General features: G+C 32.5%; 1 protein-coding gene and 1 long non-coding RNA gene across 3 annotated transcripts; one reads left to right on the forward strand and one right to left on the reverse strand.

Annotated features, from left to right (window-relative positions):
- The first annotated feature begins 2,504 nt into the window (after positions 1 to 2,504).
- On the forward strand, positions 2,505 to 5,548 carry LOC118492499. 2 transcript variants are annotated; one of them, XR_004894081.1, is made up of 7 exons: positions 2,505 to 2,949; positions 3,318 to 3,355; positions 3,515 to 3,804; positions 3,896 to 4,326; positions 4,882 to 4,995; positions 5,109 to 5,226; positions 5,401 to 5,548. It is a non-coding gene; the product is annotated as an uncharacterized LOC118492499 (long non-coding RNA). The 2 variants fall into 2 exon arrangements; XR_004894080.1 differs by having other exon boundaries at positions 4,882 to 4,990.
- A 5,314-nt stretch (positions 5,549 to 10,862) lies between these two features.
- On the reverse strand, positions 10,863 to 16,022 carry LOC110939806. Its single transcript, XM_022181376.2, has 2 exons — positions 15,134 to 16,022; positions 10,863 to 12,356 (listed from the first exon to the last, which is right to left on the reverse strand). The coding sequence occupies exons 1-2, from the start codon at positions 15,927 to 15,929 to the stop codon at positions 11,314 to 11,316; spliced, it is 1,839 nt and encodes a 612-aa protein (XP_022037068.1). The 5' UTR covers positions 15,930 to 16,022; the 3' UTR covers positions 10,863 to 11,313.
- Between the last annotated feature and the right edge of the window lie 453 nt (positions 16,023 to 16,475).

A 16,475-nucleotide genomic window follows, 5' to 3' on the forward strand; every position in this document is an offset into this window, starting at 1 on the left:
AATTCAGTTTTCAAGTTCATGTATGTATCCATAAACTTACCTTTCAATATATAAATATAGGGATTATTTATCTAATTTAAATAAATATGTCTTCATACACATATCATAAATATACTACATATATGTATATCTAAACGTCTATAATATAAATATCGTGTTATATACTATATACACATATGCATGTTATAATCAATAATTTATTCGTATCGTCGATTATTTTGGATATTCGTTAAACATCTTACAATTTCAAATGATTGGTTCACCTTATAAATGCTTACTTAAAATACCCTTAACAACTATTATATAAATATGTTATAAATATGTTATAAGATTATCAAAGGGTATTTTATAATATAAATCTATGCTATAAAACTATAGACCATTAAGTCTAACTTAGAGAAGTGTCTGCCTAGTTAAAATATAAGGCACATGTTATATTTTGCTTATAATATGTCTTCCTGAGTAACCTATAGGTACATTTAGTCATATTGATCACTTATACTGTGGACTGAAAACATAATTATTATAATATGAACATGAAGATTTATCTACCCAGAATAACACAATATTAATTTCCTAACATAATGTTTAAGTTTTAGGCTTTAAAAGAACACCTAAATGGCATAAACCAGTGGCATAGCTCTGATACCACCATCTGTCACAACCCCGACCCCTATCCCGGGAGCGGGCGGCCGTGAGCCAGTTTCAGTGGTATCGGTGTTTATCAATTTAGCAACGGAAAATTTCATCAGGACCGTAGTTAGGAAATATTTTTTTTTTTCAGAGTTAAACACCAAAAATATTTAAATCAAAGAAATGAGATAAACCCAAGTTTCTCTGATAATACATTTATAAGTGGGACAAAACCCGATTTTTCATTTTGATATATTTATAGGGAATAATTCCCCAATTATAGAAAACAATTCTCCTTTTTAATTAGGTAACTTTTATTGCCACTTTTCTAAGCCTTCAGTGCTCTCCAGCTGGCTTTTATTGGCTTCACACTAAGTTACCTGAAACACGTGTTTAAAACATTTTATCAGCAAGAAATACTGGTGAGTGAATCCCAGTTTAATCAAGCTTAATAAAAACCATTGTACAGTATTGAGGGCGGTTTCGCAATTACATTTGTTTCCAAGTTATATCAATTAACATCCATAGTATTGTCATACTCAACTTGTGAAAATGTTACTCCTTGATCAGGTGGTATCAAATTTTGTATACAAAACCCCAACATACTCATGATAATTGTATTCTTACAAATACTCAATAACTGTTTAATATATAATTAATTGTGTGAGGTTTTGTAAAACAATTTACAAAAAGGAGATTACTCACATTGCTATTTTAGGCCTTTCCTTTGTGACTTCCTGGTTATAATCTAGTTAAATAAACAATGCACACGTGTTAGTATAATAACCCATTTTAACATTAGTAATACCCTCTCCGAGACGGCATTCCAACGACTACGTCGGGCAGAACCACGACAGCCGTTACGGAACCCTAGATCAATCGGGCAGAGTATCTAATACGTATCCAGGGGTTATGATACTTACAACGAGGCAGAGCTTCGCTAATTAGGGGGTATTATGCTCGAGAATAGTGACTACCCGATAGAAATTCGAGAGAAGAAGTGATTGTGAGCGAATTCAAATGAACGGCCGAAGCTTTCTATTTATAGTGCTGATCTTGGACCTTGTCGCGCCCAGCGTAGACCATACCAAGGTCTTACGTGGCCCGTGAGGACTGGTAAGGCGGCGAAGGGTCGCTGAGTCATCGACACGTGGCGGCACCGGAGGAGATCTGGTGTTTGAGCTGTCGCGGCCCGCGACGAAATGGAAAGAATGCTACGCGGCCCGCGAGCGCCTCTTAAAATTTGTTTTTATTTAATTTTTGGTAAAAATATAGTATTCAGGGCCTATTTTTCGTATACGGGGTGTATTTTAGGACGTATAGGGGAACTCTAAATATATTAGGGGTGTCGGAAATATTTTTGGAGGGTTGATATATCTTGGTATAACTCCTGGATTATTTAATAATATATAGTGCACTCACATTAAGTATAGTAACCCAATTCCACTTTATCCCTACGTCACGAGACAGAACCCCAACGAATTTAGGCAGAGCCTTGACATACGTTACGGGGCCCTACGTCAGTCGGACAGGGTATCAGTAAGTTAGGGTTAAAACACTTAAAACGGGGCAGGGCTTTGTAGGATTTAGGGGTGAATTACTATAGAAAATTGGGTATATATGAAGTGACAGTGAGAGAGCGAGATGGAGACATGAAGTTTGAAAAAAATGAAAGTTGAACCTGATCATCTTATCTATAATACTATAAAAAGGAGAAGTGATGTACAATATTGTAATTTTACCATGTTTACAAGTTATAAAGCACCATGTACAAGAATGTGTAAGCCATTTTAGAGGGGTTTCACCCAAAATTTTAAGACACTGCAGGGTAATAAGGGGATTTCAGCCTACGTATTGAATGCTTCCGTTTCTAATGATTTCATGTTATGGTTTCTCATCGGCCATTATGAAAGAAAACCATAAGACACAAATCCTACCTTCACCACAAGTCATGCCGATCTCCTCTGGTTATTCCAATCACAGATCTCCTCTGGTTATGCCGATCTTGAAAACACGCAGGGATTTGCAGTTTGAATTCGATTTTACGGTTTTTTAAGATGCACCTTGCCAGAACTAGGGTTACGAATGTTTTTTTTCACCTCCTTTCTCTTTGCCTCATACCATCACAGGCGTGAAGGTGGTTGTTGCTACTGTTTCTGGCAATTTGGTAGGGTCGGTTTTCCTCTTTACTAACTTGCACAGGGCTTCTCATTTTTGTTTCCATCAATTCATCTATCTCTAACCGAAAACCCTAACATCATCCCTTCTATGAAATCACCGATTGGTTCCAGAAAAAAACGCTTCAATACAACACAGGTATGATCAGTTGTCTTTGTTTCTTCTCTTTGTTCACATTAGATCTCAAAGCTTTATTGTTTCGATCAAGGCAGTATTAGCAACAAGGTTGTAAATTTATTGGATTACAAAAAAGGTATTAATTTGTGCTGATGGTTTCTGGTTTCTATTTGTGATAATGACACCATTTTTGTTTTGAAATCGCATTTTTATTATGATTTGTTGTTTTATGTGATGTGTGTGTAGTGATACAACTTTTAGTTTAAGTTATCATACCTGGTTTTTTATTAGGGTGCTTGGTTAGTATTCACCAAAAACATACCAACACAGATTGATCAAGTTTTCTGGATTAATGTGCTAATAATATACTATTGTTGTTGATGATTCAGGTGAAATACTTAAAAGGAACCAGAAAACCCCACCAGATGTAAGTTTTTATTTATGTTTTAGATTCGTAAAATTTATAGGTGTCATTTTCATCAGATTAATGGGCTGAAATTGCTATCTCTAAATGTTGGTGTGACATAAAAAAAGTTAATTGAAGAAGAACATTTGAAATTTTGAAGTTATTTTTTCATGGATGCAGGTTATTCCGGTCAGCGTAGAGTTAAGGTGGCTGAGAACAGTTTATACAATTAATATTGTGCATGGGAACATATTTGTTCAGCTTTTAGCTTTAGTTGGATTAGTTTTTTGGGTTTGTTTTAAATGCCGGAAATTTCAGAACCCTTTAGAAGAAGAAGCGCAACCTCTTCTGCCATCGGTCCAACTCAGTGAGATTTCGGAGGAGGTCTTGAAGGCTTATGACGACAACTATTCTCAAAAGCCTTCTCTTATGGCCATCGTAGGCCAGATCTATGATGTCTCACAACGCTGGTATAATAACATTAGGGTTTAGTTTAATTTTCTATGTCCAATCTATAAATAACACTTTCTGTGTTGATTCTTGTTTGTATGAAACTTGCAGGTTGATTTCTTTAAGATGATACAGTTGTCATTGGTATATCTGGTGAGCCCCCAAATCCTTTTAATCTCTATTTTCATAAATTGGAATTGGTATAATTCGCTTAGAAGACCGGATTCTGTATTAATGAATTTGGTGACAAATCTTGCCATGGCATCTGTTTCTTGATTGCATAGGAATGTTTTTGCTCAGATAAAAAATATCGGTTGTGAATTGGATTGAAGGGCGTGTAAAGTCAGTTGTTTGTGAATAAGTTATTACTAAGGAGGTGGCGAGGAAGGTGCTAAAAACTACAGTGCCCACGCTTGTTAGCGAAAACCGTGCTCTTGAACAGACAACCTCAGCCTAGCCACGGTAAAGGAGTCACCAACCACTGCGAGATATATGGTCAGAACCTTGTTGATGCTTCTCGCTTTTGTTCAGTTGGTCGCAAGGTATAAACCCACTTCCTCTTTTGCACATTCTCAATCGGTTCGGTTATTTGATTAAGTAATCAGTGACAACCCGGGTTTTTTTACAAAGATGTCAGATGTTAACATAATTTTTTGGTGTTGGGTTGTCTGTGATCAAATATTTTAGAATTTTTTGTCCAGTTGGGTTGGATGGGGTCACACGAGTCAGACGTAAAAAAAGAAATATATTTAATCTTCACTAGAAAATACATGATAAAAATACTATATGCTTACATTTGCTCTGTATAGGCTTTATTTCTTAGGGTGGAGGCTGTTCCAAATTATTGATTTGCGGTTGTTGTATGGTTTCTGTGTGCCTGTTCACACATCATAGCAGCTCGCAATATCTTCCTTGATGAACACTTAGTCCTCTCAGATTTTTTCTACCAGTTTGTTTATCTATATTAGAATAGTTTTTTCTATTAATAAACCAAGGCTTTTGGATTCATATAATCAGGTTGATTTAAGGTTTTTTGTTTGTTTATTTTTTTAATAAAAATATTATAGTCTAATTGGTATATTGTATTTTCTATTCAGTTTGTACAACATACATCATGTTTAATGGATCAGCTTGCCAATCTATATCAAGATTCCTCCATGTTAACCTTCGAAGGTCAGAAGATTCAAGGATCTCAATACATTGTTTGTAAGGTTGCTTCTCTCCTTAAGGGTTTATTTGTTCAAAGTTTTCGCTTTCTGGTAAAGTTTTTACATTGTCCAGTTACATGGAGACCAATGAAGGGTTTATTTTGATTTTCCTAAAGTTGCAGATGTGTTGGATCCAATTATTGCTCTGGTGTTCTCATGGCAAAAGATGGAATTGAATTGTGGCCTACTTTACTTGATGAAGTTCAACCACGATTTGTCACTGATGTTGGCCAGGTATCAGCCAGTTTTAATGACACATGTATCAATCAATTGTTTGAATGCCCTTTTAAAATTACTTCATTATATAAGGATTGATGTTTGTTAATTTTTTTATTTACTTTGTATGTCTTGTTGGTTGGTATTTGTGTCTTGATCAGTAACTTCTTAAACTTTTGGGTACTCTCGCAGTTATGGTTCCCGTTATACTTGGTTCTTCGGCCAGGTTGTTATGAAGATACCAATGGTTGTAGTGGCAGTACAAGATTTCATACGAGTGTGACACTCGCCTCCGGAACCTGATTTCACTGACCTTCCACTCTTTCCCCAAACAAGGTTGAAGCATGTATGAGTATGAAATCAATTTACGCTTATTGTAACCTAGGGGTAGTCGGGACACCCGCTGCAAAGCGCGGGCCTCTCCACTAGTATATACTAAAGTTCTAAACTTGGTCTTCACGCTTCACCTTCCACATATTCATTTGTGCATTAATTGAATTGCATGCATCTATTTCAAAGATGCATAGGTAGGATTCCACATATGTTAGTTAGTTTGTTGTTATTATTATTATTATTATTATTATTATTATTATTATTATTATTTTATATACTATAATTAATTCAACTGCTTTATTCATTTGCCGCAACTTCTAAAATATGACGTTTTATAAAAGAATGAATATGTCATTAGAACGAGAATATTTGTATCTACATTTTGAACCAAGTTTCATTAAAACGGAGTAGGTTCAAATATAATGTATTTTTATAATTTAATTATTAAACGATTCCTACGCTTGCCCAAAATACCTCATAACTTCATCGGTCAATTTACCCCTGATGCATTCTTTTAATAACATAAGTTTTTATATATTTTATATAAATAAAATTTTTGGGAATATTACAGAAGTTGAGGGGAAGAAAGTAATTAGGAGGGTGGTTCGTGTGCAAACATGATGCATCCAAACAATTTTATAAGGTATTCCAATTTCAAAGTTTTTTTTTTCATTTGTTTAATTGATCTCACTTTGGGTTTCGCAACTCTTCTTCTATTTTGTCGACAAAAAACGATGAAAATGGAGCTTCTTCTCTCATCGCTATTTGTAAGCATCTTTCCTTTTTTTTTAACGGTTATAGGACTTAATATATTATGTGGCTTTTATTATCTTTTGAAACATTAGAATTGCTGGCAAAATGGACCCATCTTCTGTAGCTCTTAAATTTTAACTGAATACTTTCTTTTACGATAGGTACAACAAGACTGAAGGGTTAGAATGCAGCAATTGTTCAGACCACCTTAGATGGTGATTGGAAGCAAGAAAGCAACAGGTAAGTTTTTTTTCCTAAATTTTTAATGTTCTAAATGCAAGTTTATTTGATTAGGGTTTTTTCTTAGAATCGTGATTTCTATACAAAGTCACCTAAGAGGAAGTCTGTTTTCACCAAGGTTGATAACTTGCGGCCGTGAACGAGTGTATGATTGTAAAGTTGTTAGTTCAAAGCTGGTGGTGGGAAGGGTCGGCCTGATGATCGTCAAATGAGAATTGCTGAATGTTTGGTAGGAGATGAGACCGAGACTATATCACTGCAAGGAATAATCAAGGTAGTGTTGTGTTACTTATTGGTGGTTTTGTGTTAGTTCTGTTGTATACCAACTTTTTTATTAACGTGTTAACTATGATTAAGAACTGAATAATGTATACACCATTAAAAGAAAGAAGGATAGCTCCTATCAATGTGTTCAATTGGAAATTCTGACCTACCTGACGAAGTTTTTTATTAAAAAGATTAGGTTTAAACACTGTTGGGTTAAAATAGTGTTTTAACCTGAGAAAAAGTGAAACAACTGTTTTGGGTTAAATTAGTGTTTTGAAACCACTTTTGGGTTAAAACAGTGTTTGAAATCACTGTTGGGTTAAAACAGTGTTTTGAAACCACTTTTGGGTTAAAACAGTGTTTTGAAACCACTTTTGGGTTAAAACAGTGTTTGAAACCACTGTTGTGTTAAAACAGTGTTTGAAGCCAATGTTTGAGCTGCTACTTTACTAATTATTTAGACGCCTCTTTGTTTTTCCTACAGGTATCTCAATGTTGGATAAAAATTGTTACGTTATATTGCTTTTCAGTTGATTCTTTCAGTATGAGTATGTGTTTAATTATGCTAGGTTTGTTTTGCTGGGTTTTTAGCTTATGCTAGGTTTGTTTTGCTGGGTTTTTAGTTGATTCTTGCAGTATGAGTATGTGTTTCATTAGATATATACAAGTTATCTAAGTTTGGGTGTGTTATACATAAATATATGGAAACAAATCACCCATAGAGATATAACACCATTAGAAAATAGCCGCTTTTGTGATTTTCTCTTAATAAATCTTGATACTGATTTTCTTTTATTTAGATTTCGTTTTTTTACGAATTAGTTTAAGTTAATCTGTTATGGGGTTGGCTAAATCCATCCCCTTTTTTACTAGTCATACCCCCTTCTAAAAATACAGTTTAAAAGTTGTTAAATTTCACCCCTCTATACAATTCAAATATTGTTTTTGAAGACAGTTTCTCTAACTAGTATTTTATTATTTTTCTGTAAAACGTCACTACAAATTAATAAAAAAAGATATTTTTTAAACAATAAAAAAGTTTTAGAAATATTTTTTGAAAAAACAGTTGATTTTATATTTTTTATTTATTTCATATTTTAGTTCTCTCATCTTTCTATTTCTATTAGTATCATATTATATTAAAATGTATTATAATATAATTAACAACTTTTATTTATTAAAAGTAATATAATGCAAAAAGAAAATAAAACGTTAGCTAGCACATTAGGTAGTAAAATGCTTTGATCAAAACATGTAATATTAATCAGTAATCAATAATCAACATAAGTTGAAATTTAATTATTGTGAGGGTATGATTGACTAATCAAAATCATTATCTACAAATTAAAGTGGTGATTCTCAAATATATTTATCTTCTTTTAACTCGAAAACTATATTAAGTTAGTTGGCTTCAAACCTTCATTTAAATTTGTGTATTATTGTTTATACAAACTAAATTCGAACTCCCACTTCAAGCCATTACGAACGAAAAAAATCCCATTTCAAAATTAAAATGACTCGCCTCAGTTTAAAACATATGAAAACGATTTTTTTTTCAAATAACAAAAAAAATCTTTTGAATAAAATAATGTTTTAAAAGCAAATGCTAGTAATAATAATAATTAAAGATAACAAAATAAAAAAAAAAACAAAACAAAAGGGTTTGAATTGTATTAATGTGAAAGTTAAAGGAGGGGGTACATTTAGTAGAAAAGGGGGTACATTTAGCAACACCCATCTGTTATATGTTATTGCGTTCTTTAGGATTTTTGTTATATATTTTTTTAATTTAATTGATTGATGTTTGGATTTGTGCAGTTTTGAAACCTAGATGTTTGCGTTTGATTTGGTTATTATTCCAGAAATTAAGCGAGTTCAGAGAATAGGTAAAGATTATTTTTTGTAAAACATAATCTCTATGAATGTGGTTTGGTTATGTGTATGGTGTTGAATTAGTTGGAGTTATTCGTATGTGGTATGTGTCATTGGTGATATTACTTACAAAGACAATAATTGGTAATGTTAGACAAGCTAATCTTTTTGTGGATGGTTTTTTTTTTTTTTTTTTTTTTTTTTTTGAGAAAGTAGTTCTGATTAAAGCGCAGGTAGTAGAGGTAGTGGTGGTCTTGGTGGTAATAGTGTTAATCAGAGAAGATCTTCTAGACAAAATCATGTTTCTTACCAGGAAGATGGTGAGTTTAGTCCTTAAAAAAGTTTGGAAAGATGCTAACTTTTTTGTTTAAGAGAAGTAGATTGATAAAGACAATTACGCAAATTGAACAAATATGTGATTTCCACTTCATTATTATAACGACACTTGCTAATGATATGTTCCGTTACATGCAGGATGCCATTCAAATTGATGGAAACATTGACCCTGTTGAAGATCTCGAGGATTCCATCAATCCCGAGCAAGGTGACAAAAGATACACACATATTTTGCTTATATTCATATTTTAAATCCATACTGTCGGTTTATTTTGTTTTCACATAGTTGATAAATCTAAGTCTACATTAAAAGAGTCATATGGATTAATATATGAAACTGGGTGATTTTTGTGAAGAAAGCTAGCTATTATTAAACATAGGGATGAGCTCGGTACTAACCAGTACCGAACCGGTACCGTTAACGAAAATACCGGTTCCAAAATCCATAAAAAATGGGTACCGGTACCGAAAATACACGGTACGGTTCGGTACCATGCCGAACCGTACGGTTCGGTACGGGAAATACGGTAGATGAAACGAGAGTTGTTGGTAATGTTTGCCAAACATGAATGGTTATCCACTTATAAGAAATCATATAAAAAAATTTCTTTTGTAAATTTTATTTTTTTTTAAGAGCACCATAACCCGTGAAGCTCACGGGCATATAACCTAGTTTAGGTTATATATATGAATAAAATTTTTAAAAAACTCAATTTAAACGAGAAAACAAAAAAATCTTACTGAAAAACACACTGAGTACCACAAAGAAAAAACACATTGGACGTTTTTATATTATACATAGAAAAAGAAGCGGCAAGATAACAGAAACTCACACTTGCTCCACATAAACCAACACATGTGAAACAGTAACACCTCTTTTTTGATCAACTACCGGCTGGCGTGACACACAAAGAAACCAAACCTCCATCGACGGCAATGCTCAAAGAAATTAATTTTGAAAACTCAAAATTTTGTAGATGTTTATTTTGGAGAAATTGAGTGGTCATTATATATATAGGGTAAAGTTCTTGTACAAATAATCTTAACATACTAAACATACAAATTGAAGGAAAACTCAAAAAGACAAGGTGGCATTTTTGTAATTATCAATAACTATCAAAGTTACTCTACAAATATACCTAAAAAAACCTAACCACTCCCCCCACCCCCAAACAAAACCTAACCCCCCCCCACCCCCCAAAAACCTAAAAAAAACCTAACCCCCCCCCCCCCAACCCCCAAAAACCTAAAAAAACCTAACCCCCTCCCCCCCCCCCCAAAAAAAAAAAAAAAACCTAAAAAAAAACTTAACCCCCCCCCCCCCCCACCCCCAAAAACCTAAAAAAACCTAACCCCCCCCCCCCCCCCCACCCAAGCTAAAATGCTAAAAACTAAACCCCCCAAAAAACCTAAAAAAATCTAAAAAATAAAAAAAAACACACAAATTATTTTATTTTATTTTTTAAACATTTTTTATTAAAAAATCGCTACTTTTAGTAGCAGCCAAAAAAAAATTTTTTTTTTTTTTTTTTTTTTTGCTAACGAAATGTAGCGATTTTTTAATAAAAAATGTTAAAAAAAAATTTGTGTTTTTTTAGGTATTTTTGGTTGTAACTTTGATAGTTGGTGGTAATTACAAAAATGCCACCTTGTCTTTTTGGGTTTTCCTTCAATTTGTATGTTTAGTATGTTAAGATTATTTGTATTTGATCTTTTTCCTATATATATATATATCATTTTGGGAATTTTCCCATGCTACCTGCTACTACATATTATGCTAAACACATTTGATATTTTATATACAAGTTGTTAGCATTTGCTGGATACACATAATTCCAAAAGACTAGAAAAAAATACAGTGACACTTAAACAAAATGAGTACTGCGTTATAAATCTTCGTTTCCGCCTTGTAAGAAAAACGAGTGCCAACATATCAAGAATAAGAAAGTTAACTTAAGTACTATACAATATATCACGAGACGACTGATAAACTAACGGTAAACGAGTATCCTATTGTAAATCGCCACTCCCGCTGCATCGCGCGGGTAAATGGCTAGTGATATATTACGGCTGTTCATCGGCAGTTTTCCAGTGCCCTGTGACGGGTCTCATAACTTCAGTTGGATAGAAAGTTACAGCTGCAGTTTCATGATGTTCGAGTTTTTCTTTAAGTTTTATGCCGATTCTAGAAAAGTCAATAAACAATCTTTCAAAAATAGTTAAGAACCGTCCATGCGGGTTTTTCGGGCCACAACTGACGTGAAAAACAAGTTTACATATAGAGCACTTGAAGATTAATAAGGATTACAGTTCACGTCTACAAAAGTAGCATGGACGAATATCACTTTTAGTCCCCAGAACTAATAACATAGGATGCGGGTGACTGCGGGAAAAGGTAACTAAATGCCCAAACTTCATATTCATAAATTTATAAACACCTGTCCGGTCATTGCGAGAATCATTAAAACCTTGTTCGGACTGGAGTATTAACGGAGCACAAGCTGAGTGTATTGACTGGCTACACTCTTGACAGTGATAGAACCAGATTTCAGGAATAAGCTCCTCCTCACAAACTTCACAAAAGTATTCACTCTTGTGGTTCTCAATTGGGGAGTAACTTAGCTTTAGGGGGTGCTTGTCATACCTGTTCTTAATTGTCTTCGGCAAATGCAAAGCGCACCTGTTATCCAGGTAGAAATCACAAAAACCGCATCTAAAACAAAACTCACCTCCATTGATGGTAATACCACAAGCATGACATGCCAGTGTACTGCTTGTGGATTGGATTGATGATGCTTTTACTCTTGAAAGTAAGTGATTCGGATGCGCTTCATGCATAATTCTTTCAGGTATAAATCCACAATGCACATCAACTCGATAGTTGCAACGCGGTCTGGAACAAAAGTATCCAAATCCATTGCAAAGTAAACCACAAATACTGCAGCTAAACCCTGTATAAGCCAACTCACTTGGAGAATTAAAGAGTGCAAGCGTATGGCCAGGATGGTTTTCTAGCTCACTTGGTAGTCTGGTGCACCACTCGTGGAGAGAAAAGTTGCATCCTTGATTGCACCCATAAAACGGCGTTGTTGTGATCGGTCTCACACATCCGTCACATAGTAACTTAATCCTCCTCATTGGGTCGTGAAGAGTATCGGGCGCATTGATAAGGAGTAATGGGTGATCATGACTGGGATGCATGTTATCAGATTTAATTTGGTCAAAGTGTCGATAATCCCCACTACGAAGGTGGTGTGGTATGATGTTGTATGATTCATCAGGGAGTGGGTAGTGAAGAAGGTTAGGATAATCAGCAGCTTTAGAACTTGTATCAGATTTGCCTGTTCCTAAAACAATACATGGTAAAGTATATAATAAGCTTTTGATCAACTATATTACTATTCATATTACAAAACGTTGGGTACCTCATATAGAATCAGTTGCTAAAAACATGAAAATTGTATATAAAGAAGATGTAGAGTAAGAATCTAATAACCTTATCATATATATATGTTGGAAGAAGTTGAATATATGATTGAAAGACATGTGGAGAAGGTTAGGATGATCAGCATCTTTAAATTATATAAAAAGTTAATTACATACTTTGTGCAAACCACAGGGACTAACTATGTAATTAACTCTTATATAAATAAAATATTAATACATGTGATTTTCAGTATTCTCCATCGACTTTTTTTAACGAGTTAATTATATAGTTAGTCCCTGTGGTTTGCACAAAATAACAGACTTAGGTACTAATAGTTTAAAATCACCTTCTAGGGTATTAACTTTTCATTTTGTAACATTTGGACTAACTATGTAATTTTTTTTAACGCTCTCAACCTCACTTATTTACATGACATATATTATTCCTACATACTTTTGTATGTTCTTTTAGCTAAGAAACATCTGAATAATCTATCTATATAATTAATACAAATGGATCGTTTTGTCAATCAATATATTGATTAATATAACGGGTTATTTATTAATAATAATTTCAATGATTATGCTCTATAATTATTTTATTTCTTTTTTTTTTTGCTTGTCTCTTATATATTTAATATTTTTTTTCTTAAATCTGTCTTTTATTTTTTGCTTATTAATAACTATTTAATATTACATTGATTCAACCACGTATAACACACAAGTTTCTAACCTATTAATAAAAAAATAAATAAAGTAAAATGTTATAACTTATGTAATACACAAGCATCTAATTTTTTGTTTTCCCGCCTCTTTTCCCTCCTTAATTATCTCCTACTTAATTATAAATACATATTTTTATATAATTAAATATATCCATTATCTCCTCCTTAATTATCTCCTACTTAATTATAAATACTTATTTTTATAATTAAAAATATTCATTATATAGATATTAATAAATGATAAGACTAAAATTCAAAGATATATAAAAATAATCTATTCACTTCACATAAAATTATCTTTAAATTATATAAAAAGTTAATTACATACTTTGTGCAAACCACAGGGACTAACTATGTAATTAACTCTTATATAAATAAAATATTAATACATGTGATTTTCAGTATTCTCCATCGACTTTTTTTAACGAGTTAATTATATAGTTAGTCCCTGTGGTTTGCACAAAATAACAGACTTAGGTACTAATAGTTTAAAATCACCTTCTAGGGTATTAACTTTTCATTTTGTAACATTTGGACTAACTATGTAATTTTTTTTAACGCTCTCAACCTCACTTATTTACATGACATATATTATTCCTACATACTTTTGTATGTTCTTTTAGCTAAGAAACATCTGAATAATCTATCTATATAATTAATACAAATGGATCGTTTTGTCAATCAATATATTGATTAATATAACGGGTTATTTATTAATAATAATTTCAATGATTATGCTCTATAATTATTTTATTTCTTTTTTTTGCTTGTCTCTTATATATTTAATATTTTTTTTTCTTAAATCTGTCTTTTATTTTTTTGCTTATTAATAACTATTTAATATTACATTGATTCAACCACGTATAACACACAAGTTTCTAACCTATTAATAAAAAAATAAATAAAGTAAAATGTTATAACTTATGTAATACACAAGCATCTAATTTAACTTAATAATAAATAAAAAACAAAGTAAAATGTTACATCAAAGTTCATTTTTTTTTCTAAAAACATATATTGATAATTGTGTGTGTTAGTTGATTACATTATTCGTATTTAAGTCATGTAATACACGTGGTTATTCAATATTGCAATGTACGGGTTTTTAAAGATGTAACTTTTTTATTACTTAGTATATAAAATTATATTTATTCAGCCCGTGTAATACACGGGGTTCTAACCTAGTATTATTAATAATAAGAATTTGTATTAATTTAGATTAAATATTATTATTATTAGTATTATTAATAATTTTAATCAATTAAATGAGAGAATGACAAGTGTCCCAAAACAGGTTTCTTTTATTATATAGTATAGATATAGATATAGATTATTATTATTATTATTATTTTAAATCTCACTTCTCATACTATATATAAAATAGAAATTTAACTTTTAGTAAATAGTTTTTTCTTTAATAATTATCATTCGTTAAATTTATGAAAAAAAGATTAACTGAAATAGTCGATTAGGTTTAATTAATTTTTTGTGAAATTCCGATATAAATAATGTTGCTACCATAAAGTACCCAACGAACCGATACCGACCAAATATCATAGGTACCAATGTCAGTATCATCAGTTGCAGTATCGGTATCATAGTATCGGTATTCATTTTCATGGTTTTCGTTATCATAAGCTATATCAAGTTCCGGTAATGTAATTAAGCGGAACGACAGCACAATATCAGTACTGTTATCGGTGTTATTGGAGTCGATAACTGTATTTGTTTTTATTGTTTTCTAATCGATGTGAATTGGTTTCTATATTTTTCGATATCTTTTTGTTACCTGTACCGAAACCACAATGTAACTTTGTAAGTCATAACCTTATATTTGTGACTTTTATTTATGTTATTGTAACAATTATTTTATATTTCTGTATATATCAATTTCCCATGGTATCACGCAGGGGAATCTCACTAGTTTTTAATAAAATGAAGGGAGAACAACCAAAAAAGAAAGTCATATTTACCATGTGAGAAGATGGACATGAAGGGCTCTCCCCTCGATAGCGCGCAATCTAGGTGGACGTAGTAGCGACACTTACCACATTTGTATAGCCAATCTCTTTCACTAATGCTCGTTACACAAATCCTACACTTGCTATGATATGGTATAACTGTGAAAGAATATGAAAGAGTGAGCTTGTGAACATGATGCTTTGAACTTAACTTGAATGGAAGGGCAACACAATCAACGTGGATTGAGAAGTAAAAACAAGTGTTACAATGATAAAAGACCCCTTTATGTTCTTTACCACAAGCATAACACTTGCTCAAACTGGGGTCAAGGGTAATAGAGGTCAGTGGGTGTGAGTGGCCAGGATGATGAATCATAGTTTGCTTCGCAAATGTTGCACAACGTAGATCGATTTCATAATCACATGTAGAACAATGATAACAGATACCATCTACATGTTTTGTAAGACAACTATGACAACTCCAAGAATTTGAACTTTTTTTAAGGCGAAGAGTATGGATAGGGTGTGCTGGAAATCGAAGGGTTGTGGACAATTCTCGGCAGGATTTGTGGAGCGAGTAGGAACATGATGATGATTGGCTACACTTGTAGTAATATCGATGGTACCAATCGATTCGATATCCACAAACGTCACATTTGCACTCAAACTTTTGCATGTTGATCAAATCTTGGTCATCAATATCGTCATCATCTTCTAGATAGTTTTGAAACATTAATTGCAAATCTTCAAGAATGAGTGGATGTTCATGTTGGATGATCTCTTCTGGTTGTACCTCTTTGAACTCCATTATAATTCTTTTTATATCTCACACTTTCAATATGATGTTGTTAATTAACTGCAACATACCAAGATACGATGTTAACTAATTGCAAGATACCTCAGGGCCGTCTTCAAAAATCACAAAAAGATTTTTGGCCCTGTGCGAAATAAAAATTTTGGGCCATATTCGCATATCTCCATATAATATAAACTTATCAGTCATTCAATTAGATATATAAAAATTAAAAACCCATAATACAACGATAATTGTTATAAAAATAGATAAAACAAATTAACAAAAATAGTGTAGCAAAAATGATCGAGCCAACTTACTAAGCGTACAATATGGTTCTCCTAGCGTTTTTTGAAGCAAAATGCTCGATCATTAAACAAAATCTTTTCATATAATCAAAGTCTAAACATACAATTAACACTAAACAAAGTCTGAACATACATTTAAAGTAGAGTTAAATGCTATTTTAGTCCTTGTGGTTTTGGCCATTTTGCCAATTTAGTCCAAAGGTTTCATTTTTCGCATGTGTGTCCAAAAAGGTTTCACCGTTGCCATTTTAGT

The sequence above is a fragment of the Helianthus annuus genome, chromosome 5 (assembly GCF_002127325.2).
Source record: "Helianthus annuus cultivar XRQ/B chromosome 5, HanXRQr2.0-SUNRISE, whole genome shotgun sequence".
Classification (NCBI taxonomy): domain Eukaryota; kingdom Viridiplantae; phylum Streptophyta; class Magnoliopsida; order Asterales; family Asteraceae; genus Helianthus; species Helianthus annuus.

What these genes read in the sequence shown, in the direction of transcription:
- LOC110939806 (XM_022181376.2), bottom strand. Translation starts at nt 15,929, where the DNA reads ATGGAGTTCAAAGAGGTACAACCAGAAGAGATCATCCAACATGAACAT. An exon ending in CATGTCCATCTTCTCACATG is followed by an intron (nt 12,357 to 15,133) that starts GTAAATATGACT and finishes GTATTGTTTTAG; the next exon opens with GAACAGGCAAATCTGATACA.